Source organism: Cetorhinus maximus, chromosome 1 (assembly GCF_964194155.1).
Source record: "Cetorhinus maximus chromosome 1, sCetMax3.hap1.1, whole genome shotgun sequence".
Lineage (NCBI taxonomy): Eukaryota > Metazoa > Chordata > Chondrichthyes > Lamniformes > Cetorhinidae > Cetorhinus > Cetorhinus maximus.
The window spans coordinates 146,311,672-146,338,961 of NC_135879.1; the positions used below are offsets into that span (position 1 = coordinate 146,311,672).

General features: G+C 46.0%; 1 protein-coding gene across 1 annotated transcript in view; it reads right to left on the bottom strand.

The window, feature by feature from the left end:
- nmu (neuromedin U) overlaps positions 1–27,290 on the bottom strand; it is a 99,338-nt gene that overhangs the window by 23,449 nt on the left and 48,599 nt on the right. Inside the window, exons 5-6 of the mRNA XM_078569159.1 lie at positions 4,478–4,507; positions 4,324–4,374 (exon numbers count right to left, since the gene is read on the bottom strand). Of these exons, the coding sequence (XP_078425285.1) occupies positions 4,324–4,374; positions 4,478–4,507 (81 nt within the window). The remainder of the gene's footprint in view (positions 1–4,323; positions 4,375–4,477; positions 4,508–27,290) is intronic.

Sequence of the window (27,290 nt, forward strand, 5' to 3'; positions counted from 1 at the left end):
TTGGCGAGGCCACATCTGGAGTATTGGTCTTCTTATTTAAGGAAGGATGTAAATGCATTGGAAACAGTTCAGAGAAGGTTTATTAGGCTAATACCTGGAATGGGTGGGTTGTCTTATGAGGAAAGGCTGGACAGGTTAGGCTTGTCTCTCCTGGAGTTTAGAAGAGAAGATTGAAATATTTAAGACCCTGAGAAGGCTTGTCAGGGTGGATGTGGAAAGGGTGTTTCCTCTTGTGGGAGAATCTAGAATGAGGGGTCAATGTATAAAAATAAGAGGTCGCCCTTTTAAGACATTAATGAGGAGAAAATCTTTCTCTAAGGGTCAGGAGTTTTTGGAACTCTCTTCTTCAAAAGGTGGTAGAGGCAGAGTCTTTGAGTATTTTTAAAGCAGAGCTAGATAGATTCTTGATTAACAAAGGGGTGAAAGGTTATTGGCGTTAGGCAGGAATTTGGATTTGGGGTTAAAATCAAATCAGCCACAATTTTATTGAAGGGTGGAGCAAGCTCGAAGGGCCGAGTGACCTACTTCTGCTCCTAATTCATATATTCGCCAACCTATGTCCCTCTATCCAGTCCCCATAAACCCTCATATCCTCCATTGTAATCTATGCTGCTCTACCCACCCCCTGTGGTCCCTCAGATTCTCCATGCCAACCTATACCCTTCTACCCTTGGCCCCTTATATCTATGCCAACCCATGAGCCCCAGTAATCTCCATGGTCCTTTATAGCCCTTAGGCCAATTCATGCCAACCCCTCTGCCCCCCATCATCCACCACCCTTTTCCTTTACACCCTCCAAACTCACCCAGTATCCACCATGGACAGATCTCAGGAGCCACGTTGAGATGAAATAAAATAAAAGTTCTATCTATTACAGTCTTCACTATATAGAAAAAAGCTCTAACTGATAAAGCCCATTCAATACATTTAAATCCCTTCAAGTCCTTAATCCCCAAACATTTGCATTCATACCTCCAGATCAAAGACAGCTAATCCATTAATAACCTCTTAGAGATGTCAATCTAACTGTGAACTTTTAGCACCTTCCCCCCTCCCCTCCCATCCCTGACTATGAGAATGATAGGGTGTGGAAGCAGTCAAGCAGTGATAATACTGTAATGATAGCCTTCAGGCTTATGTAGCAAACAGCTATTGAAATTGCAAGCACCAATTTCATTCAACTCAGAGTCACTGTACGCTGCTTTTTTTCAAAATTTGAAGAGTAGCAGATTGAAATAACTTGACAGCTTCATTATTCCAGAAACCTTATCCAACTTACTCGCACTTTCACATCGACTCTTAAAAATCGTAAGTCACACACTTTGGGAAAAGGACCTCGCTCCTGGGATCTGTGTAAACTCAGCACTGAGTTCAAATGGCTCTACTGAGTGCAGGTTTCCCCCATATGTGAATCTGTGAATCGCATCCCATCCCCTTTCCTCACTCCCCCCACATGGAGAAATACAGTCTGTTAAAAATGGGGGTGGAGTCCTGGTGCCATTTTGGATAAGGCACTGAGTCTCCACAACTCCGCAAAAATCTGGGCCAGTATTCTGCCACTCTGCCAATATTCTTGCTGTGGCTTATCAGCTAGCCAGCAAGCCAAGACTGCTGTCACCCATGTCGAAAGGCAGTCTGCAGCCAGGCCTAGCTTCTCAAGGTTGCCCTCCAAGGCCATCTGCAGTCTCCTCTACTGAAAGTCAGCAGCATTCTACCAGCTATGCTGTAGCTACTGGGGTAGCACTGCATAGGATCAGTGGACAGGCAAAGGCACACAGAAAATAGGCACTAGGGGAATGCACATGGTTCATTTTTGATTTTTGTATGCAATATGGCGTGATTTAATTTATAAATTCAGTTTGGAATGCTTATTTTATGGTGGTTTTTATTTTTTCATTGTGTCCAAGCAGATACTATGATGGTCAGTGACAGATGGAAGTCAAGGTTTGGGATTGTTGACTGGGGATTTGGGATTGCAGTTACAGGTATCACACTCTGATAAGTTCTTCACCGACAGTGCAAACAGGGCTGTCTAGGTTGCCTCCTCTGTTCCTCTTCTCTCCCCTCCTTTTCTTCCTACACCTCCTCAAGATCCTACTTCTCCACTTCTTGCCATGTACCTGGTAGCAAGGGCGATACTCTCATACAGGTGAGGTTATGCAGCATGCAGCAGACCACCACAAATCTTGACACCTGCTCGGATCTGCACAGCAGGTCTCTTCCAGGCAGGGGAAGTGTTGTTACAGCATGCTAATGGGCTGCTATATCACATTCAATGTGACAGCATGGCTTTCATTGTGTGCATGCTGCACACATGTGCATGGGTTGCACATCTGAGTCATCAATTGTCATGTCAGTGGCTAGACCTTGGCGCCCAGTAGTTATCCTTTGGTTTCCTGTGGTGGCTCAAATGTAGGTGGCATAGCAAACTGCCACAGAATGAAGACATCATGACTGCTGCCAGGAAGCTGGGCATTGACCTGCATGATTCGCTGCCTATGGTTCTACACCGTCTGGACATTGAGGGAGTGGAATCCCATTCAGTTCCAATACATCTCAGCATTGACATGCTGCACCCACAAAGCAGTGTGATTGCAGTCTGTGACACCCTGCACCATGAGAAATCCTGACATCCTCATAATGCTGTGTGCTCACTTCACTTGCAAGTCCCTGGCAAGAGTGAATGAAAGGTAGTTCTCTCCCACTGAACAGAGAACCTCAGTGACCTTCCTTATCAGTGGGCAGCAAACTGTGAGATGTTGCAAATATCTCCAATTCCAGCCTTGGAGGATCCAGCCACATAAAAATTCCTCACTACGGTCACCTTCACAGCCTCTCCGTGCAGTCTCTGGCCTGCTTTGATGCTGCAGTTGCGGCTGCTGCAGGTGACAGATTTCAGTGATGATGACTGTGCTAAAATGCAGATGTCTCACACATTGTTCCTCACAGAGGCTCAGGTATGAGAATTGCTCCCTGAGCTCCTTTGGGGGATATGGCTTCCAGCTGAGAGCCCTGCTTTCCTTCTTCCAGCAGCCACACCTCACTTCCGCTTATTTTCCAAGTCATTCTGTATTCCAAGGAGAATACCTACCAGTACAACCATATCTGGGAGCAACTGGTTCCTGCATCCCATAGAATTGCCACACCAATCCCTGTAGACTTTTGTAACTTGAAATATGGAAAGCACCAAACACTTGTTGAGTTGCAGCAACCCAGTTAAGCAACCAGCCAGTAACTAACCTATAAGTAGTTGATGGTCCCCATGAATAGAGCTGGGGGTCCTTCTTGTTGCTGAATGTGTGTTAAGAGAGGGCATTGGCTTAAGCTCTGAACTCCAAAGTAGCACCATTGAGATCAAATCACCATTGCACACTGAAATTCATCACGATCTGCCTGCCCTGCATACTTGTAACTGCAGGCATCCTCACACCTGCACCAATATGGCGTCCAGCATGATTCATCCCACAAACTTGTGGAGGTGCCAGCGGTGCCATTTTTGAGCTCGAAGGGCATACATAACAATCCCAATTTTTCACCCTTGTCTCTTTAATTCTACAAGAACTAATTGCTGTAAAAATGTGAATACTGAGGTAATTTAGAGATTGGCAGATGCTTGTAAATTCCTGCCTCCAGGTCAGAAGAAGCATGGTTTTCTCTTACTTTTATATTTCTGACAATTGAAATGTGCCAAAACGTGCTTAAATCTTATACATATACATTGATATAAATAGAGAGAGAGGCATACATATAAAGGTAGATGAATTGATAGAAGGGATATTGCTTCGTTTCTGCCAATTGTGTTCACTCAGCATTATGGAAGATTAATGAAAAAATTAAATCACTTAAATACCTCAGTCTTTGCTTTCTTTCATGGCCTTATAAATTACCTGTTAACTATGGAATCATTGTAGAATGCGTATCACAAAAATAATAAAGAAAAACCTCAGGGTTTGAATCAACATAATTCGTTTCTGATTCGTTAATTATAGGTGTTATCACATTCAATATTAAATATGTGATGAAGTAATTAAAAGCTGGCATCTTCTGTGGCTGAAGAATGCTGAGTTAATGTTATGTTCTTCTGAAATTACAGTTCGACATTCTAGGAAACAGTATCAAATCTCCTGTCACTGATCTAGCAAACAAAGCTATAATTATGTGGTGATCATAACCCCTACAATAAATAGAGAAATAACAAATCTTAAGCCTCAGTGGTATGGTTTAATGTTCACTAATTTGGAAGTTAATGTCTGGGGTGGAATAAAAGATAGGTTTTAACATAATTGAACCAGACAATTTAAAAATATTCTCCACGTCACTTACCATAAAATCAGAGTTGCCCGAGTCATGGGTCTTAGAATAATGAAATAAGAACTGTACAAAAGCAGAGAAATATTTTACTATAAAATACACCAATTAATTAAGACTCCTCATATGTTTTCATTGTGTTTCATAATCTGCAATATATAATGCTTACCCTCTTGATTTGGCCCCTGTCTTCTGAATCCTGTAAATAGATTGTCTGGTATTAATGTTGGACCTCTGCACATACTTAAATATAGTGTACAGAGGAAAACAGTACAAACTGACAGGAATTTGACTCCTAAAATGCCCTCTGAAATGGCCCAGCAAGCCACTCAGTTGTAACAAACCACTACAAAGTCACAAAAAAGGAATGAAACCAGACGGACTACCTGGCATCGACCTAGGCACCGGAAGCGACAACGGCAATCTCAGCCCAGTCGACCCTGCAAAGTCCTCCTAACTAATACCTGGGGGCTAGTGCCAAAATTGGGAGAGCTGTCCCACGGACTAGTCAAGCTAAAGCCTGAAATAGTCAACCTGACAGAATCATACCTTACAGATACTGTCCCAGACATCACCATCACCATCCCTGGATATGTCCTGTCACACCGGCAGCACAGGCCCAGCAGAGGTGGCAGCACAGTGGTATACAGTCGGGAGGGAGTTGGCCTGGGAGTCCTCAACATCGACACTGGACCCCATGAAGTCTCATGGCATCAGGTCAAACAGGGGCAAGGAAACCACCTGCTGCTAACCACATACCACCCTCCCTCAGCTGATGAATCAGTGCTCCTCCATGTTGAACACCAGTTGGAGGAAGCACTGAGGGTACCAAGGTCACAGAATGTACTCTGGGTGGGGGACTTCAATGTCCATCACCAAGAGTGGCTCCAAATCACCACTACTGACCGAGCTGGCCAGGTCCTAAATGACATAGCTGCTAGACTGGGTCTGCAGCAGGTGGTGAGGGAACCAACAAGAGGGAAAAACATACTTGACCTCATCCTCACCAACCTGCCTGCCGCAGATGCATCTGTCCATGACAGTATCGATAGGAGTGGCCACCACACAGTCATTATGGAGATGAAGTCCCGCCTTCACCCTCCATCGTGTTCTGTGGCACTACCACTGTGCTAAATGGAATAGATTTCGAACAGATTGAGCAACTCAAGACTGGGCATCCATGAGGCGCTGTGGGCCATCAGCAGCAGCAGAATTGTACTCGAACACAATCTGTAACCTCATGACCCGGCATATCCCCACTCTACCATTACCATCAAGCCAGGGGTTCAATGAAGAGTGCAGGAGGGCATGCCAGGAGCAGCACCAGGCATACCTAAAAATGAGATGTCAACCTGGTGAAGCTGTAACACAGGACTACTTGTGTGCCAAACAGCATAAGCAGCAAGTGATAGACAGAGCTAAGTGATCTCATAACCAATGGATCAGATCTAAGCTCTTCAGTACTGCCACATCCAGTCGTGAGTAGCGGTGGGCAATTAAACAGCTCACTGAAGGGGGAGGCTCCACAAGTATCCCCATCCTCAATGATGGAGGAGCCCAGCACATCAGCGCAAAAGATAAGGCTGAAACATTTGCTACAATCTTCAGCCAGAAGTGCCAACTGGATAATCCATCTCGACCTCCTCCGGAGGTCCCCTTCATCACAGATGCCATCCTTCAGTCAATTCGATTCACTCCACATGATATCAAGAAATGGCTGAAGGCACTGGATGCTGCAAAGGCTATTGGCCCTGACAATATTCCGGCAATAGTACTGAAGATGTGCTTCAGAACTTGCTGTGTCCCTAGCCAAGCTGTACCAATACAGCTACAACACTGGCATCTACCCGGCTGTGTGGAAAATTGACCAGGTATGTCTTGTACACAAAAAGCAGGACAAGTCCAACGCAAACAATTACTGCCCCATCAGTCTACTCTCCATCATCAGAAAAGTCATGGAAGGGGTCATCAACAGTGCAATCAAGTGGTACTTGCTTAGCAATACCCTCCTCACTGATGCCCAATTTGGGTTCCGCCAGGGTCACTCAGTTCCTGACCTCATTACAGTCTTGGTTCAAACATGGACCAAAGAGCTGAACTCCTGAGGTGAGGTGAAAGTGACTGCCCTTGACATCAAGGCAGCATTTGACCGAGTGTGACATCAAGGAGCCCGAGCAAAAGTGGAGTCAACGGGAATCAAGGGGAAAACTCTCCGTGGGTTGGAGTAATACCTAGCACAAAGGAAAATGGTTCTGGTTGTTGGAGATCAACCATCTCAGCTCCAGGACATCACCACAGGAGTTCTTCAGAGTAGTGTCCTTGCCCCAACCATCCTCAGCTGCTTTATCAATGACCTTCCTTCCATCATAAGGTCAGAAGTGGGGATGTTCACTGATGATTGCACAATGTTCAGCACCATTCACGACTTCTCAGTCCATGTCCAAATGCAGCAAGACTTGGACAATATGCGGGCTTGGCCTGACAAGTGGCAAGTAACATTCACGCCACACAAGTGTCAGGCAATGACCATCTCCAATAAGAGAGAATCCAACCATCGCGCCTTGATGTTCAATGGCATCAGCATCACTGAATCCCCCATTATCAACATCCTGGGGGTTATCATTGACCAGAAACTGAACTGGACTCGCCATATAAATACTGTGGGTACAAGAGCAGGTCAGAGGCTAGGAATCGTGCAACGAGTAACTCATCTCCTGACTCCCCAAAGCCTGTCCACCATCTACAAGGCACAAGTCAGGCGTGTGATGGAATACTCCCCACTTACCTGGATGAGTGCAGCTCCAACAACACTCAAGAAGCTTAACACCACTCAGGACAAAGTAGCCCACTTGATTGGCACCACATCTACAAACATTCACTCAACACACAGTAGCAGCAGTGTGTACCATCTACAAAATGCACTGCAAGAAATCATGAAGGCTCCTTTGACAGCACCTTCCAAACCCACGACCACTAACATCTAGAAGGACAAGGGCAGCCGATAGATGGGAACACCACCACCTGGAAGTTCCCCTCCAAGAAAAGTGTAGCTACGAGGGGAGATTGGGTAGGTTGGGGTTATTTTCCTTAGAACAAAGAAGGCTGAAAGGTGACTTGATTGAGGTGTACAAAATTATGAGGGGAATAGATAGAGTGGACAAGATAAAATTGTTTCCCTTGGTGGAGAATTCTAGAACCAGGGGACATAGATTCAAGATAAGTGGCAGAAGGTGTAGGGGGTACATGAGGAAGAACTTTTTTACGCAGAGGGTAGTGGGTGTTTGGAATTCACTGCCCAAGTTGGTGGTAGAGGCAGAAACTCTAAACTCTTTTAAAAAAACACCTGGATCAGCACCTTAAGTGCTGTGAGCTGCAGGGCTATGGGCCGGGTGCAGGAAGGTGGGATTAGAAAGGGCACCTGGGTGTCTTCGGGCTGGCATGGACAAGTTGGGTTGAATGGCCTCCTTCTGTGCTGTAACTTTTCTGTGGTTCTATAGTTCTAAGTCACTCACCATCCTGATTTGGAAATACATTGCCATTCCTTCACTGTCACTGGGTCAAAATCCTAGAAGTCCCTTCCTAACAGCACTGTGGGCGTACCTACACCACATGGACTGCAGCGGCTCAAGAAGTTAGCTCACCACCACCTTCTCGGAAGGACAATAAATGCTGGCCCAACCAGCGAAGCTCACATCCCATGAATGAATAAAAAAAAGGGGAAAATATTGGATAAGGCCTGAAAAAAGCAGTTGTGGGCATCAAATTGCACAATTAATCTAAGCCTGTAATTCCAATGCAAGCAGCAAGTGAACTCTTTGGTTCCTGTCATTTTCATCTTTGCAGTGTCCGGCCACCACTAACATGCAGCTGAGTGGCTAAATAGGTGGCATAAAATTGTGATGTTCTTGCACAAGTTCAAGCTATTCTATGCTACCTCGATCAAACCTCCATCTCTTAAAGGAGAGGTGCATTTTGGCTGGGGCAGATGCTGGAATTAAAAACACAAGTGACTTTGAGCTGAAAAAGACACAGAGTTGGCCCATATGGCAGAGAGGGCTCCAGGATTTTCTGACACAGCATTGGAAGCCTTTGTGCAGGATGTCAATAGGAGGAGAGAGGTCCTTTATCCACAGGTGGCCAGTAGGCCCTCCAGACAAACTCTGAGAAGCCAATGAGAGTGGATAGCAGGCCAATGCCAACAATGTGGCCCTGAGGACATTGTGGCAGTGCTGAAAGGAGCTTAATGGCCTTCAGAGAAGTGGTCAAGGTTAGTGAATACATCTTCAAATGCCATATTCTACTAACTGCACCATGAGCCTCACATATTGTTCAGTGCATCATACCCCTATCACTAACCTAACAACAATGCATCACTAATCTACCAACAGTCTCTATCAATCATGGCTCATACCTAACATTCATAGCATCGCTTCACCCACATCTCATATCTTGCACATACTCCCAGTTATCTAATCAAGGCAGCCACATCACCCAAACACATTACACGGCCCTTGCTCTTGCAGGCCAAGGTAAGGTACAACTGATGGCAGCGGCAGCTAACCAGAGGGGCACCAACTGCATATGCTCACTCAAATGGAAGATACAGTGCTCAGTTCATTGCAACTGCTATGACTGAGGCCATGGACAGTGATGGGGTAGAAACAATCGAAGATGGCAGTAAAATAAAAGCAAAATACTGTGGCTGCTGGAGATCTGAAATAAAAACGGAAAGCGCTGGAAGAACTCTGCAGATCTGGCAACATCTGTGGGGAGAGAAACAGGGTTAATGTTTCGCATCCAATATGATTCTTCTTTGGAACTCACTGTCATCCAACTTCTTTCAAATACCCAAGAATTGCCACTTGATTGGGCAGTGGTGCAGGAGTGAGGAATGGAAGTGGCAAAAAAAACTGATGACAATGTAACAATGTAACAACATCATCTAATCTCACACCTCCATCCAGCAGCCGAGATACTGTACGTACTTTAGAGGGTAGTGTAGAGGTGGGATCTGTATGGGCTGAGTCACCAGGTTGTGGGGAAAGGACAGCAGAGATGCCAGATAGAAAGTCTGCTCTCACTGTCAAGAAGCCTGGTGGACTCAGGCACCAACTTGGCAAAGGGCATTGCACAAAGATTGGAGTCCATACTTTCCAGTGTGAAAGTGCTGGCTAACTCCATGAGATCAATTGCAGACCTGACCATGATGTAATCTCAGATGACCAGTGTCTCAGTTTCCATTGCAGCAGACATAGAAGCCACCCAATATCTGAGTACTGCAGTGGAAGCTCAGACTGAAGTCAAATAACTCAACTTTTTACCATGCAAGCTCAGAATGCTGCCCTCATGTGGCGGATACCATGTTCAAAGGGGCTTGCAGTGTCTTACAGCAGTTCAGCAATCTGTCCTCCAATAGATGACTATGTTTACTGAGGGAGTTTACTGGGGTTGACAATGGCTTTCTAGAGTACAAATCTTCTATCCTCTCTCAGGACAAAGGCAATCATCCTCCCACCATTGCCACTCCACCGGTGTCCTTGCTTTTGCCTGTAGATCAACCAGCTCAGGCTGCTGCCGCCTATGCTGGGATGAGCACTCCAAAACTGGGCCTTCTAGTATCAGAATTGTTTGAAGTCATCCTGAAGGCTACCTGCAATCTCTCCCAATGAGTGTCAGCCTTCCCCTAGCCATATTGCAGCCACTGGGGCACTTGGAAAAGGCAAAGGCATCCACAAACCTGGCACTAAGGGAATGTACAAAGTAACTATTGACTTTTGTATGGAATATTAGATAGCTTGTTTAATAAAGTTGGTTTGGAATTTTTATTTTGTAGTGGTTTTTGTTTTTGCATTGTGATGGTCAGTAATGGGGAGAAGGTAAGGCGTGGGACCAATAGTCCCTCAAATTCTTTTTGTTGTGCATGGTCTATTCAATTAAATGCGTGGGGGCCCTTTCATGTTTTTTGCACCACTGTGCACACGCGATAACTAAAAGAGGCAGACGCCTGCTCAGCCTGTGTAGGAACTTCCAGGGGCTGTGCAGCTTAGAGGGAACATTATGTGGGACTATTGTTGAATGAAGAATTGGAGTTGTGTTATTGCTATCACAGTCAGATGAGTCAATGACAGACAATTGCAGGAAAAAGTATGTGTTCTCCCCTACTCCTCTTTTTCCTTTTCTTCCTCTTCCACTTCCTCCTCCTTAGCTGCCAGTCATACACCGAGTGGCAAGGGCTCTGCCCTCATGATGCCAAGGTTGTGTGGGATGCAGCAGACCATAACAAATTGTGACACACGCTCTGGAGAGTATTGCAGGCTCCTCCAGAGCAGTCCAGGCTGTGGAAGTGTTGCTTAAAGACTCCAGTACTCTGCTCGATGTCATTTTGTGTGGCAGCATGGCCCTTGTTATTCACATGCTACCCATTTGTGCATGGGTCGCACAGGTGAACGGCAGATGCCCCTTATCAGCCAGCATCCATCCTGTGGTTTGACATGGTAGCTCAAATATTGATGGTACAGTGAATTGGCATAGAATAAAGGCATCAGGACTGCTGTCAAGATACTGGGCATTGACCTAAATGATACGCTGAGCATGATCGCAGATAAAGTGCACATTCAGGGAATGGAGTCCTTTGGAGTTGCAGTACATCTCTGCAGTTAGTTGTGGCTCCTGCCAAGCCATGTGTGTACAGTCAACCTGCACCATGGGATACCCACGATCCTGTCAAATTCACTTGCACAGTCTGCCTGCTTCTCTCTGGAAAAAGAGAATGAAATGGATTCACCTCTCCTGGCTTAAGGAGTGTCAGTGACCTCCCTTATACAGCTGTATATGGCAAACAGTGAGGTATTACAGGTGTCGCTTGCTCCAGCCATGAAGGATTTTGATTCAAAGAGGTTCATGGTCATAGTCACCTTTACAATCACTGGCAGCACCATCCTTGCCCTGTCCTGAGGCTGCAGGCCTGCCAGCAACAGCTGGTAAATTTCCATGAGCACCTCCTTTATAAAACGGAGACATCGTGCCCCCTGTTCCTTGGGGGGTTTGGCTAAGAGAACTGCTTTCTGAAGACCCTACATGGATATGGTCTCTTGATAAGAGCCCCTCTCACCCTCCTCTCCCTCCCCATTGGAGCAGGTTGTCGTCCATTGTGTTGCCTCTGCTTGTTCTCCCTGTCATGAGCAGACCAAGGGCGATTTAAACTGCAGCACCCATGACTGGGAGCAAATGGTCTGAGCAGTATCCTTGCAGTGAGAACCAAGGCCTTCACCACATTCAACACCACTCCCTTCAATGACTTTAGAACTAGAAAAGTCACAACACATCTACAACCTCAGCAGCAGCCAGTAGGAACCAGTCAGCAGCGAACTTGCAAGTTATTGATGATCTCTTTAAATAATGCTGGTAGGGGTCACTCCTGCTGCTGAATGCATGTTCAGCTGTGCAAAGTTAAGAGAGGGCATTAACTGGAGCATTCAGGTCAAGAATGACACCACTGGAGTTAAATCAGCATTACAGACTAACTGAAATCCTGATCTGCCTACACCATATACTTCCAGTGCACTCTCCCAATGCCCACGCTAAGGCCCTATCCAAAATAACATCCAGAGCAGCCAATCAGAAGTGAGTGCACACAACTCAGACACCATATTGTACCCAAAACAGCAGTCATCCTCCCACCACTGCCGCTCCACCAGTGCCCATGCTTTTGCCTGTAGATCAACCAGCCCGGATTGCTGCTGCCTGGGCCAGGATGATGCACTTCAAAAGTTGGCCTTCTGGTGCCTTCTAGGGCCATCTGTCCCTTGTTCCATGTTGTTATTTCATGGAATGCTGACCCTTGTTCTGCTATTCACACATTTTACCTTCTTACCTTTATGCTGCTATCAGCTCCCTCTTTAGCCCCTGCCACTACCAATAACACTCTCTTTGTCTGTGTCCATGATACCTTTGTCAATCTTTCCTCAGCCCCCACCTATCGCTGGCCTTCTATCCAACTTTACCTGCTCCACCCCCCTTAAACAGTATAAATTCCATCACATTTCTATTTCTGTTTAGCTCTGAAGAAGAGTCATGGGGACTCAAAACGTTAACTCTGTTTCTCTCTCCACAGATGCTGTCAGACATGTTGAGCATGTTGAGCTTTTTCAGCATTTTCTGTTTTTACTTCTAACGCCAGGGTTGTTTGAGGTAGTCCTGAAGGCCATCTGCAATCTCTCCCAATGAATGTCAGCCTTCCCCCTGCCATGCTGTAGCCAGTGGGGTAGCACTGTGTGGGAACACCTTTAGCATCAAAAAAACAGATATTATGTCGCCGAATATTATGGCCAAGGTATCAACATAGAGGAGAACATTCATCCAATCATCAAAATTGTAGGTACAAAGCGTTCAGAAATAAAAAGCTACAGAAAATTTTATTTTTATTTTTCAGAAACAAATCTGGCCAATTGTTCTCCTCAGAAGATGAGAGATGTCAGTGTTGGAATATAGAATCATTTTCCCATGCCTTCACCATGTCACGATCCAGGGAAAAGTAGAGCAGCTGTAAAAGTGTAATGTAAACCAAACCTCAGGAAGGCACCATTATTAAACAAATGTCTTCACTGCTCATGCCAGCATCCCTATGGTCCCTTGTGAGATTGCCATTTTGCACCAGATTATAGACGGTTTTGCACTGTGGGCAAAGCAAACTAAATTCATTACACATAGCATGCAGACAGTGATACAGGAGTGGAGACTCTCATCCCGTCAGCTCAGCTAGACTTCCACCCCTGACCTAGAGGCAAAGGCCAGTACACTAACAGTTGCGTCACCCAATCAGAAGGCAATGATATTTTATTGGCCAGCCCTAAAAATGCATAGAACCAAGGAATTAGAGAACTAGGATGAGATCTTTGGCTTAATGTGCTGAGTTTGTGCTGTTAGTGGGTTATCCCAAGTGCCAACTGCCAACATAGGGAATGGTGTAACATTAGTTAAGTCAATTTTCCATCCATTTATGAAAGGGACATCAAGGGCAGTAAACCTGCAATGTCCTGATATGTAAGGACAGTGAGTGACAGCTCCTTTAGCTGTGCAGGTGTGTAGCCATGCAACAACTTGAGAATATGTTGTGCAGGGAACAAACAGGCCATGCACCAGCAGCGTTCCCTTTAAGATGTGCATATATTCGGCTGCCCAGCAACCTTAACGGGACTGTACAGTGAAACACGCCTGCCATGCATAGTGGACATAGGTTAGAGGGACCTTTAATCTCCACCAGTAGCACTAACACGAAAAATGGCCATTTTACCACTGCAATTCAATATAATAGTGAACAATTGTGAAAAACGTTTTGGTATGGATCTTCCAATGCCAACAGTGACACATATTGAGACCCTTTGGAGGTGCTGACTCATGCACATGCATAGTAATTGCCCAGAAAGTTTAAATTTTCAATGGGCTGATTTGAGCTGTCCGCAACACTCTGAAAAAGTCTCCAACATTGACCTCAAGTTGTTGCTTTTTGATATATATCTCTATGTTAATGATCAGCTTGTGTAGAGAGCAAACACTAGAACAGCAGGTATGTCTCTTTTTTGAGACCTGTTGAGATAGTGGATGCGCTGGCTATGATTTTCCAAAATTCCCTAGTTTCTGGAACAGTTCCAACAGATTGGAAGTTAGCAAATGTAACACTGTTATTAAAGAAAAGAGATAGAAAAACAGGGAACTACAGGCCAGTTGACCTGATATTGGTTGTCCGCAAAGTGCGGGAATCCATTATTAAAGGAGTCTTAACAATGCATGTAGAAAAACATAGTATGATTAGACAAAGTCAACATGCTTTTATAAAAGGGAAATCGAGTTTTTTGAGGATTTAACTAATAGGGAAGGTAAAGGGGAACCAGTAGATGTAGTGCGCTTAGATTTTCAAAAGGTGTTTTTTTTTATATGTTATTCTTCCATGGGATCTGGACGTCATTGTCAAGGCCAGCATTTGTTGCCCATTCCTAATTACCCTTGAGTAGGTAAAATCCATCCGGTGCAAGTACACCCACAGTGCTGCTGGGAAGAGACTTCCAGGATTTTGATCCTGCAACAGTGAAGAAATAGCAATATAGTTCCAAGTCAGGATGGTATGTGGCTTGAAGAAGAAATTGCAGGTGATAGTGTTCCCAGCAACTGCTACCCTTGTCCTTCTAGATGGTACAGGTTTGGAAGGTACTATCAAAGGAACCTTGGAGAAATGCTGCAGTCCATCTTGTATATAGTGTACACTGCTGCCATTGTACGACGGTGGTGGAGGGAATGCTTGTTTAAGCTGGTGGATGGGGTATCGATCAAGCGGGCTGCTTTGTCCTAGATGGTGTTGAGCTTCTTGAGTATTGTTAGAGCTGCACTCATCCAGGCAAGCGGAGAGTATTCCATCACACTCCTGGCTTGTAGATGGTGGACAGGCTTTGATGAGTCAGGAGGTGAGTTACTTGCCTCAGAATTCCCAGCCTCTGACCTACTTTTGTAACCACAAGTAGCACACACAAAAGGATAATACACAACATGAGCAGTCATGGACAAAAACAGAATTGCCTGGAAAAACTCAGCAGGTCTGGCAGCATCGGCGGAGAAGAAATCAGTTAACGTTTCGAGCCTTCATGGCCCTTCGGCAGAACTGAAGCATAGTTAGAAGAAGGGAGAAATATAAATTGGTTTAAGGTGGGTGGGTGGGGGGGTGGGGGAGGAGAGAGAGAGAGAGAGACATTGAGGGTGTGGTGATTGTGGAGATGAGCAGATAATCAAAAGATGTCACAGACAAAAGGGTCAAAGAGGTGTTGAAGGTGGTGGTATTTGTCTGAGAAAAGTGCTAATTAAGAATGGAAGACAGGATATTCAAAGTACAGCTCTAGTGGGGGTGGGGTGGAAAGACTAAAGGTTTTAGTTTTAGATTTAAAAATAATGGAAATAGGTGGGGAAAGAAGAATCTATATAAATTATTGAAAAAAAAAGGCGGGGGGGGTGGGTGGGGGGGGAGAAGAAATGGGGTGGGGATGGGGGGAGGGGGAGTTTAAGATCTAAAGTTGTTGAATTCAATATTCAGCCCGGAAGGCTGTAAAGTGCCTAGTCGGAAGATGAGGTGCTGTTCCTCCAGTTTGCGTTGGGCTTCACTGGAACAATGCAGCAAGCCAAGGACAGACATGTTGGCAAGAGAACAGGGTGAAGTGTTAAAATGGCAAGCGACAGGGAGGTTTGGATCTTTCTTGCGGACAGACCGCAGGTGTTCCGCAAAACGGTCGCCCAGTTTGCGTTTGGTCTCTCCAATGTAGAGGAGACCGCATTGGGAGCAACGAATGCAGTAGACTAAGTTAGGGGAAATGCAAGTGAAATGCTGCTTCACTTGAAAGGAGTGTTTGGGCCCTTGGACGGTGAGGAGAGAGGAAGTGAAGGGGCAGGTGTTGCATCTTCTGCGTGGGCATGGGGCGGTGCCATAAGTGGGGGTTGAGGAGTAGGGGGTGATGGAGGAGTGGACCAGGGTGTCCCAGAGGGAACGATCCCTACGGAATGCCGTCAGGGGGGGTGAAGGGAAGATGTGTTTGGTGGTGGCATCATGCTGGAGTTGGCGGAAATGGCGGAGGATGATCCTTTGAATGCGGAGGCTGGTGGGGTGATAAGTGAGGACAAGGGGGACCCTATCATGTTTCTGGGAAGGAGGAGAAGGCGTGAGGGAGGATGCGCGGGATATGGGCTGGACACGGTTGAGGGCCCTGTCAACGACCGTGGATGGAAAACCTCGGTTAAGGAAGAAGGAGGACATGTCAGAGGAGCTGTTTTTGAAGGTAGCGTCATCAGAACAGATGCCCTCCCCCCACCCCGTTTCTTCTCCCCCCCCACCCACCCCCCCCCGCCTTTTTTTTTCAATAATTTATATAGATTCTTCTTTCCCCACCTATTTCCATTATTTTTAAATCTAAAACTAAAACCTTTAGTCTTTCCACCCCACCCCCACTAGAGCTGTACTTTGAATATCCTGTCTTCCATTCTTAATTAGCACTTTTCTCAGACAAATACCACCACCTTCAACACCTCTTTGACCCTTTTGTCTGTGACATCTTTTGATTATCTGCTCATCTCCACAATCACCACACCCTCAATGTCTCTCTCTCTCTCTCTCCCCCACCCCCCCACCCCCCCCACCCACCCACCTTAAACCAATTTATATTTCTCCCTTCTTCTAACTATGCTTCAGTTCTGCCGAAGGGCCATGAAGGCTCGAAACGTTAACTGATTTCTTCTCCGCCGATGCTGCCAGACCTGCTGAGTTTTTCCAGGTAATTCTGTTTTTGTTTTGGATTTCCAGCATCCGCAGTAGCTTTTAGCTTTTTGTTTTTATCCATGAGCAATCATGGAGTTGGACATAATATATTAACCTGGATACAGCATTAGTTAAGGGACAGAAAGCAAAGAATAGGGATAAATGGGGCACATTCAAATTGGCATATGTTAGGAACTAGAGATAGTTTAAGTTACATTTGTATTTGTGGGTGTTAGGAACGAGTTTTAGCTTTAATGCTTAAGTTTGATTTGTATTTCTGTATTTGTATGCCAAGAAAGGGAGGAACTTGAGTTTTAGTTTCGCTTTAAAAGATGCTTGCATTTTAATGAGGTTTATGACTCTTGAAGAGGAGTTAAAACAAACAAACAAGGTAGAAAAAACTGTGCTGTTGCCTAGCAACAAGGGTCCAGAGAGAAAGGCCCGACACAGACACAAAGAAACGGAAAGGAGTTAGTCATTCTGCTTTAAGGTGAAAGAAGCAGTTTAAGTCTCCCTCTAGCTGACACACTAGTAGACTGCTGAGGAAAATAAGTCTAAGAATCTTAGATGAGTTGCTCTAAAGTTAAAGTAACAGTGACTGTCAAGTGAGTCTTGGATCTCAAGGGAGATACCAAGTTGTCAGCAGTCTACTGGGAGAGGGAACTGCAGGGAGCAGGTCCTACAGGAAAAACAACAAGGCCCAAGAAGCCCTTTATGTTAAGTCAAATGTCAAGCACAGGAATCTGGAACAAGATCCTGTTCAGTGGGAGTGAAGGCAAGGAACAAAGAAAGGCTCCAGGTTTAGAGAGAGAAAGCTGCAGGAAACAGACTCAAGGCAAAATAGGCTTACAAGAAGCCAGGAGATCCAAGGAGACAGCCAAAGGTCTGTAACTCTTTACTTTGGAAATGTGAAGCAGTGGTGTTCTCTTGGCACGACTGAGTGTGCTTGGAAGGAAGTTTGAATGCAAGTGGCGATGCAGGGGAGAAGAACATTGGAAGGAGAGTTCAAAGCCGTGGAGGTGGACACTTGTGAAAGGTGTCTGAAAGAAAGCGTTGTTTGGGGCAAGATTCCAAAGCAAGGTCTTCAAGAGTGGAGATTGGAAGCCCTCGTGTAAAGGAGTTCAGTGAGACTGGTTGGCTCACAGTGTGGCAAGTGTTTGGGGTAGGTGATGAGGGACCCATAACATATGTTTGGGATGGCACCTGTCACTTGGTTTCAGAGTGTGGTGTGCCTGACCACAGGTCACCTATTGGTTAACATGGACTGTGTACTTACTGTGAACATTATAGTATAAGATAGCTTTTGTAACTTGTGTTATCCTTACAAATCTGTATATATCTGTGAAGGTACAGTTGTGGGTGAAGGAGTATTGTAATAAAGTTCACCATTTCTTGTTTAATAGATGATTAATCCTTTTGTTAAAAGCTCAACAGCTGACTCCTGTGACTTTGTTCAATAGTCACTCTCCACATTTCTAAACAAAAATTAAAAGTTAGGATCTATCAATCCAGGTTCTACATTGAGATCTGACTTGTCCAGCAGTAACATCAGCTGGGATCGTAACACAGGCTATGACTAGTGAGGTTCTTTTTTATTCATTCATGAGATGTCGGCGGTGCTGGCTAGGCCAGCATTTATTGCCCATCCCTAATTGCCTTTGAGAAGGTGGTGGTGAGCTGCCTTCTAGAATCGTTGCAGTCATGTGGTGTAGGTACACCCACAGTGCTGTTAGGGAGGAAGTTCCAGCATTTTAACCCAGCACCAGTAAAAGAACAGGGATATATTTCCAAGTCAAGATGCTATATGACTTGGAGGGGAACTTGTAGGTGGTGATGTTTCCATGCACCTGCTGTCCATCTCCTTCTAGATGGCTTGGGAGATTCTGACTAAGGAGCACGGGTGAGGTCCTGCAGTGCATTTTGTAGATGGTACACACTGCTGCCACTGTGCGTCAGTGGTGGAAGGGATGAATGTTTGTGGGTGGGGTGCTAATCAAGCGGGCTGCTTTGTCCCGGATGGTGTCAAGCTTCTTGAGTGTTGTGGGAGCTGCACTCATTCATGCAAGTGGTGAGTGTTTCATCACACTCCTGACTTGTGCCTTGTAGATGGTGGACAGGCTTTGGGGAGTCAGGAGGTGAGTTATTAACCACAGAATTCCTAGCCCCTGACCACAGTATTTATATGGCTAGTCCAATTCAGTTTCTGGTCAACGGTAGCCCTCAGAATTTGATAGTGGGGGATTCAGCGATGGTAATGCCATTGAATGTCAAGGGTGATGGTTAAATTCTCTCTTGTTGGAGACGGTCAATGCCTGACACTTGTGTGGCGCAAATGTTATTTGCCACTTGTCAGCCCAAGCCTGGATATTATCCAGGCCTTGCTGTATTTGCACATGGACTGCTTCAGTATCTGAAGAGTTGTGAATGGTGCTGAACATTGTGCAATCATCAGTAAATCTCCCCACTTCTGACTTTATGATGGAAGGAAAGTCATTGATGAAGTAGCTGAAGATGCTTGAGGCTAGGACCTAGCGATTATGCTAATGGATTGAGCGCATCTTTAGTGATATCAGATGATGTCAGATCACAAGTAACTGGAACCTGAGGAAATAATGTTCTAATGGAGTCCTGCCAAAGTTTATCTCTGTAAATTGTGTAAATAGTAATTAAATGTTCACTAGTTTGCAACAGCATGGTTTCCAGCTCTCTTCTATCAAAGGCACTCAGGGCCTGGTTGTGATAATACAACATGGTGACAGCGGTCTGCCCTGACGACTGAGAAGACAACCCGGCCAACTTACAGGGTGGTTCACAGGCCCCTCCACAAGGACTTTGTGCTCTTAACCCTCTCCAACAGGAAACAAGAGCACGATCTGGCAGACTAGTCAAACCAATGTTTTTCCCTATGACTCAGGAACTCAGGAAAGGAGACAGTGACTTAAGGGAGACACTGGCCTGAGGAACTCCTGCAGTGACGTCCTGGAGCTGAGATGACCTACCTCCAACAACCACAACCGTTCTTTGTGCTAGGCATAACTTCAACCAGCAGAGAGTTTTCCCCCAATTCCCACTGACTCCAGTTTTGCTAGGGCTCCTTGATGCCACACTCAGCCAAATTCTGCTTGAGATCAAGGGCAGTCGCTCTTATTTCACTTCTAGAGTTCAGCTCTTTTGTCCATGTTTGAATCAAGGCTGTAATGAGGTCTCTGGCAGAGCCCAAACTGAGTGCCAGTGAGCAAGTTATTGCTAAGCAAATGCCACTTGACAACACTGTTGATGACCCCTTCCATCACTTCACTGGTGATCGAAAGTAGATTCATGAGGCGGTAATTGGCCAGGTTGGATTTGTCCTGTTTTTTTGAGTACAGGACATACCCGGGCAATTTTATACATAGCTGGGTAGATGCCAGTGTTGTAGCTGTACTGGGACAGCTTGGCTAGAGGCGCGGCAAGTTCTGCAGCACAAGTCTTCAGTACTATTGCTGGAATATTGTCAGGGCCATAGCCTTTGCAGTATCCAATGCCTTCCGCCGTTTCTTGATAGCACGTGGAGTGAATTGAATTGGCTGAAGACTGGCATCTGTGATGCTGGGGAACCTGGAGGAGGCCAAGATGGATCGTCCACTTGGCACTTCTGGCTGAAGATTGTAGCAAATGCTTCAGCCTTATCTTTTGCACTGATGTGCTGGGCTCCCCCATCATTGAGGATGGGGATATTTGTGGAGCCTTCTCCTCCGATGATTTGCTTAATTGTCCACCACCATTCATGACTGGATGTGGCAAGACTGCAGAGCTTAAATTTGATCTGTTGGTTGTAGAATCACTTAGCTCTGTCTATCACTTGCTGCTTATGCTGTTTGGCATGCAAGTAGTCCTGAGTTGTCACTTCAACAGGTTGGCACCTCATTTTTAGTATGCCTGATGCTGCTCCTGGTATGCCCTCCTGCACTCTCCATTGAACCAGGGTTGATCCCCTGGCTTGGTGGCAATGGTAGTGGGGGTAGGCTGGGCCATGGTTGAGTAAAGTTCTGCTGCTAATGATGGCCCACAGTGCCTCATGATTGCCCAGTCTTGGATTGCTAGATCTGTTCAAAATCTGTTCCAGTTAGCACGATGGTAGTGCCACACAACACGATGGAGGTATTCTCAATGTGAGGATGGGACTTCATCTCTACGAGGACTGCTGATAATGTCATGGACAGATGAATCTGTGGCAGGTAGATTGCTGAGGATGAGGTCAAGCATGTTTTTCCCTCACCATTTGCTGCAGACCCAGTCTAGCAGCTATGTCCTTTAGGACTTGGCCAGCTCGGTCTGTAGTGATGCTACTGCACCACTCTTGGCGATGGACATTGAAGTCCCCATCCAGAGTACATTCTGTGCCCTTGCCACTCTCAGTGCTTCCTCCAAGTTGTGTTTAACATGGAGGAGCACTGATTCATCAGCTGAGGTGGGGGGAGAATGGAGGGTGGGGGGGGAGGGGGGGGGGCGCAGGAGGGGAATGGGGTGAGCTGTGTGTGGTAATCAGCAGGAGGATTCCTTGCCCATGTCTGACCTGATGTCATGGGGCATCATGGGGTCCAGAGTCAATGTTGAGGACTCCCAAGGCAACTCCCTCTGACTCTGTACCACTGTGCCGCTACCTCTGCTGGGTCTGTCCTGCCTTTGGGACAGGACATATCCAGGGATGGTGATGGCGGTGTCAGGGACATTATCTGTAAGATGTAATTCCGTGAGTATGACTATGTCAGGCTGTTGCTTGACCAGTCCCAATTTTGGCACAAGCCCCCAGGTGTTAGTAAAGAGGGCTTTACAGGTTTGACAGGGTTGAGTTTGCCGTTTCATTTCCAGTGCCTAGGTTGATGATGGATGGCCTAGCCCGTTTCATTCCTTCACACTGACCTTTTAGCTTGCTAGGCCCTTTCAGAGGGCATTTAAGAGTCAACCACATTGCCATGGGTCTAGAGTCACATGTAGGCCAGACCACCCAGAATGAAAAACAGGGTTCGGCCTAGCTCCCTGTCACTTGAAGGACTGCTGGGGAAGAGGCATCTGTGAGGTCCGAGTCAAATGACCAGCCTCTGGATTCAGCCTTACAACTCATTGTGGAGAGTCAGCAGAAGTTGGGGATACATCACGCAGAGCTGGTGGAAGTGAGTTGGAGGAGTGCACCGCCTGGTCTCTGGTAAAGTGGTGCCTACATGCATGCATATGGAGGTCTCCATGGGAACGATGGCGGAGGCCATGGAAACCCTGGTCCAGCAGGATGTGGAGACGTGTGCAGGCCTGCACTCCATCGCGGTAGCCGTGGGTGAGTTCCTGCAGTGGCAACGTGAGAGGGAAATGTGGCACCTCAACATCCCTCCAGGTGTTCCTTCCCCTCAAGGAGTCAGGTTGGCGCCCTCAGGTGCCCGAAGGGAGAAGGAGCAGCAGCTGGACACCCCTGGGTCATCCACTGAGGAATCTCAGAGGTTGTCCTCTCCCTCCAAGTTCTCTTTGCCTGTGATCCCCTCAACCTTGCCCTCTGTCACCACAGACGGCACAGGTGGCCCACAGGAGGACAGCTAAAGCAAGCCAGGGCCCTCAAGGCCTCGGCTCTCCAGGAGACCTACACCAAAGTCATCAGAGACAACAGGGCCAACCACTGCACAGGCTGTCTCCACCCCTGCTGCAGGTGTCAGGGCAGCACCTAGAAGTGGTAGGCCTAGAAAAGTTAAGAAATTCTGATCACAAGTGGTTGCACAGGTGAACACATTTTGACACTTTGCAATCTAAAAATATATTCACTTTCACTGAATTTAATGTGTAATGGTATCTTTCAGCTTCATTTACAGACTTTGTGAGTTCTCCTCTTGCATTCTCCCACCACTAGCTGTTCAGCTGCACGCAGCCAGCCCACGAGTGGTTCTGTCAGGACCAGTGTGTGTGGGTGTGTGGCAGGGCCTTTCGGAGCCTCATGCAAGCACTCCCCCATGCACATGGAGCCTTCATCCATCACACTCATCTCAATATCCTGAGCATTTCAATACCTCCTGCTGGGGTTCTCTATCAGTTGTCCATCTGAGCTGAGCTGCATCTCCGCCCACCAATTGATCACACTCCCATGCTGCACCTGTTCCCGCCTAACAGGAGGCTCTATTCACTTTCGATTTTAGAAGCACGATGGTGGTTAAGTAGGTATTCAGCTCCCCAGTCCTTTCCCTTCCCCCAGTCACCCATGTCCTTTCCCCCATCACTGTTGAACCCACGGCATCACCTTCCACCTCCCCACTGTCACCTACCAGCCACAACCCTTTTCTTTCAGGGATGTGCAGGTGAATGTGCACGTTCCCTCCCTTCCCACAAATCCCACCCCCCACCTATATTAACCTCCCCGACCTCCTCCTTAACACCCCCAGGGTCTGTGTCTGCCTCCAAGTCACTACTAACCACCCTTGCCATCCCTTCTACCGCTACAATCACCCTCCCACCCTATCAGCTCGCTCTGCCCTCTCTCATTCTCACCATTCCCTCCTACCACCATCATTTTGCTCCCCACGAGGCAGTCATCGAATCCGCAGATCCCACCCTTGCACACTCACCTAGTCAACCCCCCCGCTTATTACTCCTTCCTCCATCCTTACTCCTTCCTCCATCCTTACTCCTTCCCTACTCTAAACTCCTTCCTCCCCCTGGACTCCTTCCTCCCTCCGAACTCCTTCCCCCTTCTGAACTCCTTCCCTTACACCTTCCTCCCCCCTTACACATACATCCTCAGTTGCTGCATTGTCCCCGTTACACCCTCCTCTCTCCATACTCCCTCTCCCAACAACTTCGCCCAACCCTCCGACACCATCGTCCCCCACCGAACCTCAACCCCCCGACACCATCATTCTCCCCTCCCAACCTCATCCCCCCCAAAACCATTGTTTCTCCCCTCCCAACTCACCCCCACCCCCGACACCATCGTTCCCTCCATCCCAACCTCACTCCCCCAACACCATCGTTTTCCACCCGCTCCCAGCCTTACCCTCCATGGTACATCTTCCTCTCCCAGTCAAACCTAGTCCTTCCTCTCCCACCCCACCCCACCTTCCCGGTACACCTTCCTCTCCCACTCACAGTTGGATCTTCCTCTCCACCCCCTCGACAATCATCCACAGCAGCCCATGGACAAGACACTGATGTCCTGAAGCAGCCCCCAGACATCAACGGTCACCTTCCACCTTCCGCGAGCTGCTTCACGACGGAGCCATATCCATATAAATCCACCCAGCATGCGATTCATGTGTTCCTCCAGGATCTGGTTGCTGTCGGACTCCCACATCTTCTGCTCCTCGGATGTCCGCAATGTGAGAAAGGCCTTAACAATAGGTCCTGACTTCTGCATGTCACACTTATCAAGATGTGTTCTGGGCCGGCATGTTTTCCTGCCAACATGGGCGGTAAATTTGGCATGGGGGGATGATTCTGGTGAGCAGGGCTTATAATAACATGTAGATGCATTACAATGATGTTCCCTACATCCAGCGGCAGGAAACATGGTCCACCATTCATGGGCAGAGTGGACGATTGAAAACTGGTTTCACAACGGCGTGAAACTGATTTTTGGCCTTCCCGCCATATTGCCTGCTCACACCTATCATGATGCCTGACGCCAACGGGGATGGAAAATTCCAGCCATAGATTCATCAGTTTTATACACTCATGTAATGGTAACTAAACATGAACATGTATTGTAAATAGTTCTACTTCTTTGGAAGGGGGAATGCATCTTTAAAAAGGAAGGGGGTTGTTGTAATATGCCTTTAAGAGATAGCAGCATGACATCACTAGAAATAAAGTGTGTCATGTGATCCAGTCTCTGTTTCGCTTGGATCTTGAGCAGAACGTTGTGCTGCTGCTGCTGATGTCTTCAAGCTTTCTATCCATATATATCTGTTCTCATGTGCCTAATCTAAATAAATGAACCCACGATGTATTTACCCAATCCCTTATGGGTGATTGGTGCCTTTATGCCATTATAAAAACATGACAAGTAGAATGTGGGAGACCACCCAGAAGTGTGTTAGAGTAGTCAAGTCTAGAGGTAATGAAGGCATGGATGAGGGGCTTGAGATTAACAGCTTTTTGGTTTCAGGAAATCAAGAGATATGGTGAGCAGGCAGGAGAGTGGTGTTAAAACCTAAGATCAGTCATGATCATATTGAATGGCGATGCAGGCTCGACAGACCATTGGTCAACTCCTGCTTCTATTTCTCATGTTCTTATGTGTAATTGGTTAACTTTATTTTCTGTATTCTAGCATGACTATCTCTGGGATTTCTACATGAGGTGTTATAGCAGCTTATTTATTGTGAAGCTAATGTGATAATTACCAAGTAGGCCAATGTCATAAATGGAAAGATAGTAGTAACTATGTGATGAATTAATCATTCCTGAGAGAATAAGATAGCACTATCACCATTAAATAAAGAATATGCGGTTTGCTTCTGTTTCATTAGAAGATCATAGCAACATAAATGGGGGAAATGGTAGCATAGTGGTAATGACACTGGACTAGTTATCCAGAGGCCCAGGCTAATGCTCTGGGAACAGGCTGCTCACATCTCACCATGGCAGCTGGTGGGATTTAAATTCAATTAATAAAATCTTGAATATAAAGCTAGTCTCTGTAAGGGTGACATGAAACTATCACTGATTGTTGTAAAAACCCATCTGGTTCACTAATGTCCTTAAGGGAAGGAAATCTGCCATCATTCCTGGCCTGGCCTACATGTGACTCTACACCCACAGTAAGGTGGTTGAGTCTTAACTACCCTCTGAAATGGCCGAGAAAGCCAGTCAATTCAAGGGCAATTAGGGATGGGCAACAAATGCTGGCCTTGCCAGCGACACCCACATCCCGTGGAAGAATAAATTAAACAAAAAATTAAGTACACTGTTGTGGCTAAGAAGGTGACTTTTGGAAACATAATAATTCAGCCAGCATGATATATGAGTCATAGAAGTTTCTCATTACTAATTTATTAGTGGAAGATAAAAAATAAAGAAAATTGTTTCATAATGGTTCCTGTTGTGTTTATGAATGGCCTAATTCATTGCTGTTTACTCAGTTTTGACAGGCATGAAAACAAAGCCTACCTTTGACTTGTAACTGCAACTCTTTCCACAGATCTTGCACAGCTATTATGGGCTCTAACTGAGCCACCTGATCTCCTCAAAGAAAATTCTGTATAAATACTGGTACTACCTTGACCGCAAAATATTATCAAGCAAAATTCCAGAAGATCTATCCATCCTTATATTTACTATTTAATGTAAGCTTTGGTATTTCCAACTAACACATGCGCCATCTCAAAGCAGAATATGAAAACAAAAGTGCGATAAAAAACAAATTAAAGTTTGAAAAATTAATACATGATCTTACTCCATCATGATGGATGTACAAAGATATTTATTGATTGTGTTACACTAAAAAGTTTGCAATCATGAATTAAAGGGAAACCTACTTAAACCTTAAAACTGACTGGTCACAGTGGAGGAAATATTTATTTTATGGATTCTTACTTTGTGCCCAAAATAGGCATTAGGTGTCTGAATTCTACACTGCTACCTGTCATACACAACATGGACTGAAAGTGCATCATATTGGCTTAGGAAACCTCCAGTCAGGAGATCAGATTTTCCTAAGCAATTCTTATAATAGCAGAAGCCTTTTCCCTTTTCTTGGCCAGAAATATGGAAGAGATTAGCGAGGGTAAATCATGAGGTATGGTGCCATCATCTAGCAAGCATCGTCCATTTATTATCATTCATTTGCATGCTTATTGTCCTGAATACCTCCCCACTTCAGGTGACACCCACTAAGCAGCTGCATAAAACACACATGTTAAAAATTCAATAAGAATCAAAAATGGCCCTGCAAACATTGTGCTGCCTCCTCATGTAAATGGTTGTAGCACGGAACAAGCACTGAGCTTGTTGAGTGGCTGCACACCTGAGCTGTTGGTGCAAAATTGTGAGAGGCGAGCATGAGTTTAAGCTAGTCCACACTACTTAAAGCAAACCTGCCCCTCTCAAAGGGGAAGAATATTTTGGGAGTCAATTGCAAAAGTATGTTTAACCTGGGAATGACCCAAGAATGATGCAACATCATAGATAGCGTGCTTCAAGATTTTTCCACACTGCACAGGAGGCCTTGGCCAAAAGTATGCAGGGGGCTTGGATGCCTTTCAGACAAACTCTGAAAAGGCAATGGAGGCAGATACCTGTGGCAGTTAATGTTACGAGTCTAAGCAATGAGAATCTACATGCAGTGCTGAAAGAAGTTCAATGAACTCACACAAGTGTCATGCTCAGTGAATGCATCTTCAAATGCTATATCCCACCAACTGAGCCACTGGCTTCATGCAGTGATCAATGCACCACACCCTTATCAACCACTTCCCAAGAAACTCTATCAATCACAAATCATACCCAAAATTCATAGCTTCACCTCACCATCACGTTCTTAGCATTACTCCATTCTTCACATCCACATCTCACAACTTGCACACACTGCCAGCTACTCAACCATGGCAGGCACATCACTCAAAGGCATTGCATCACACTCACTGACACAATCACATAGATCTTTTCAAACTTGTTATAACATAGCATGTGCCTATTGTCCTGGCCTATTGAGGCAGAGAAGTTGGATTAGAGTAGAAGT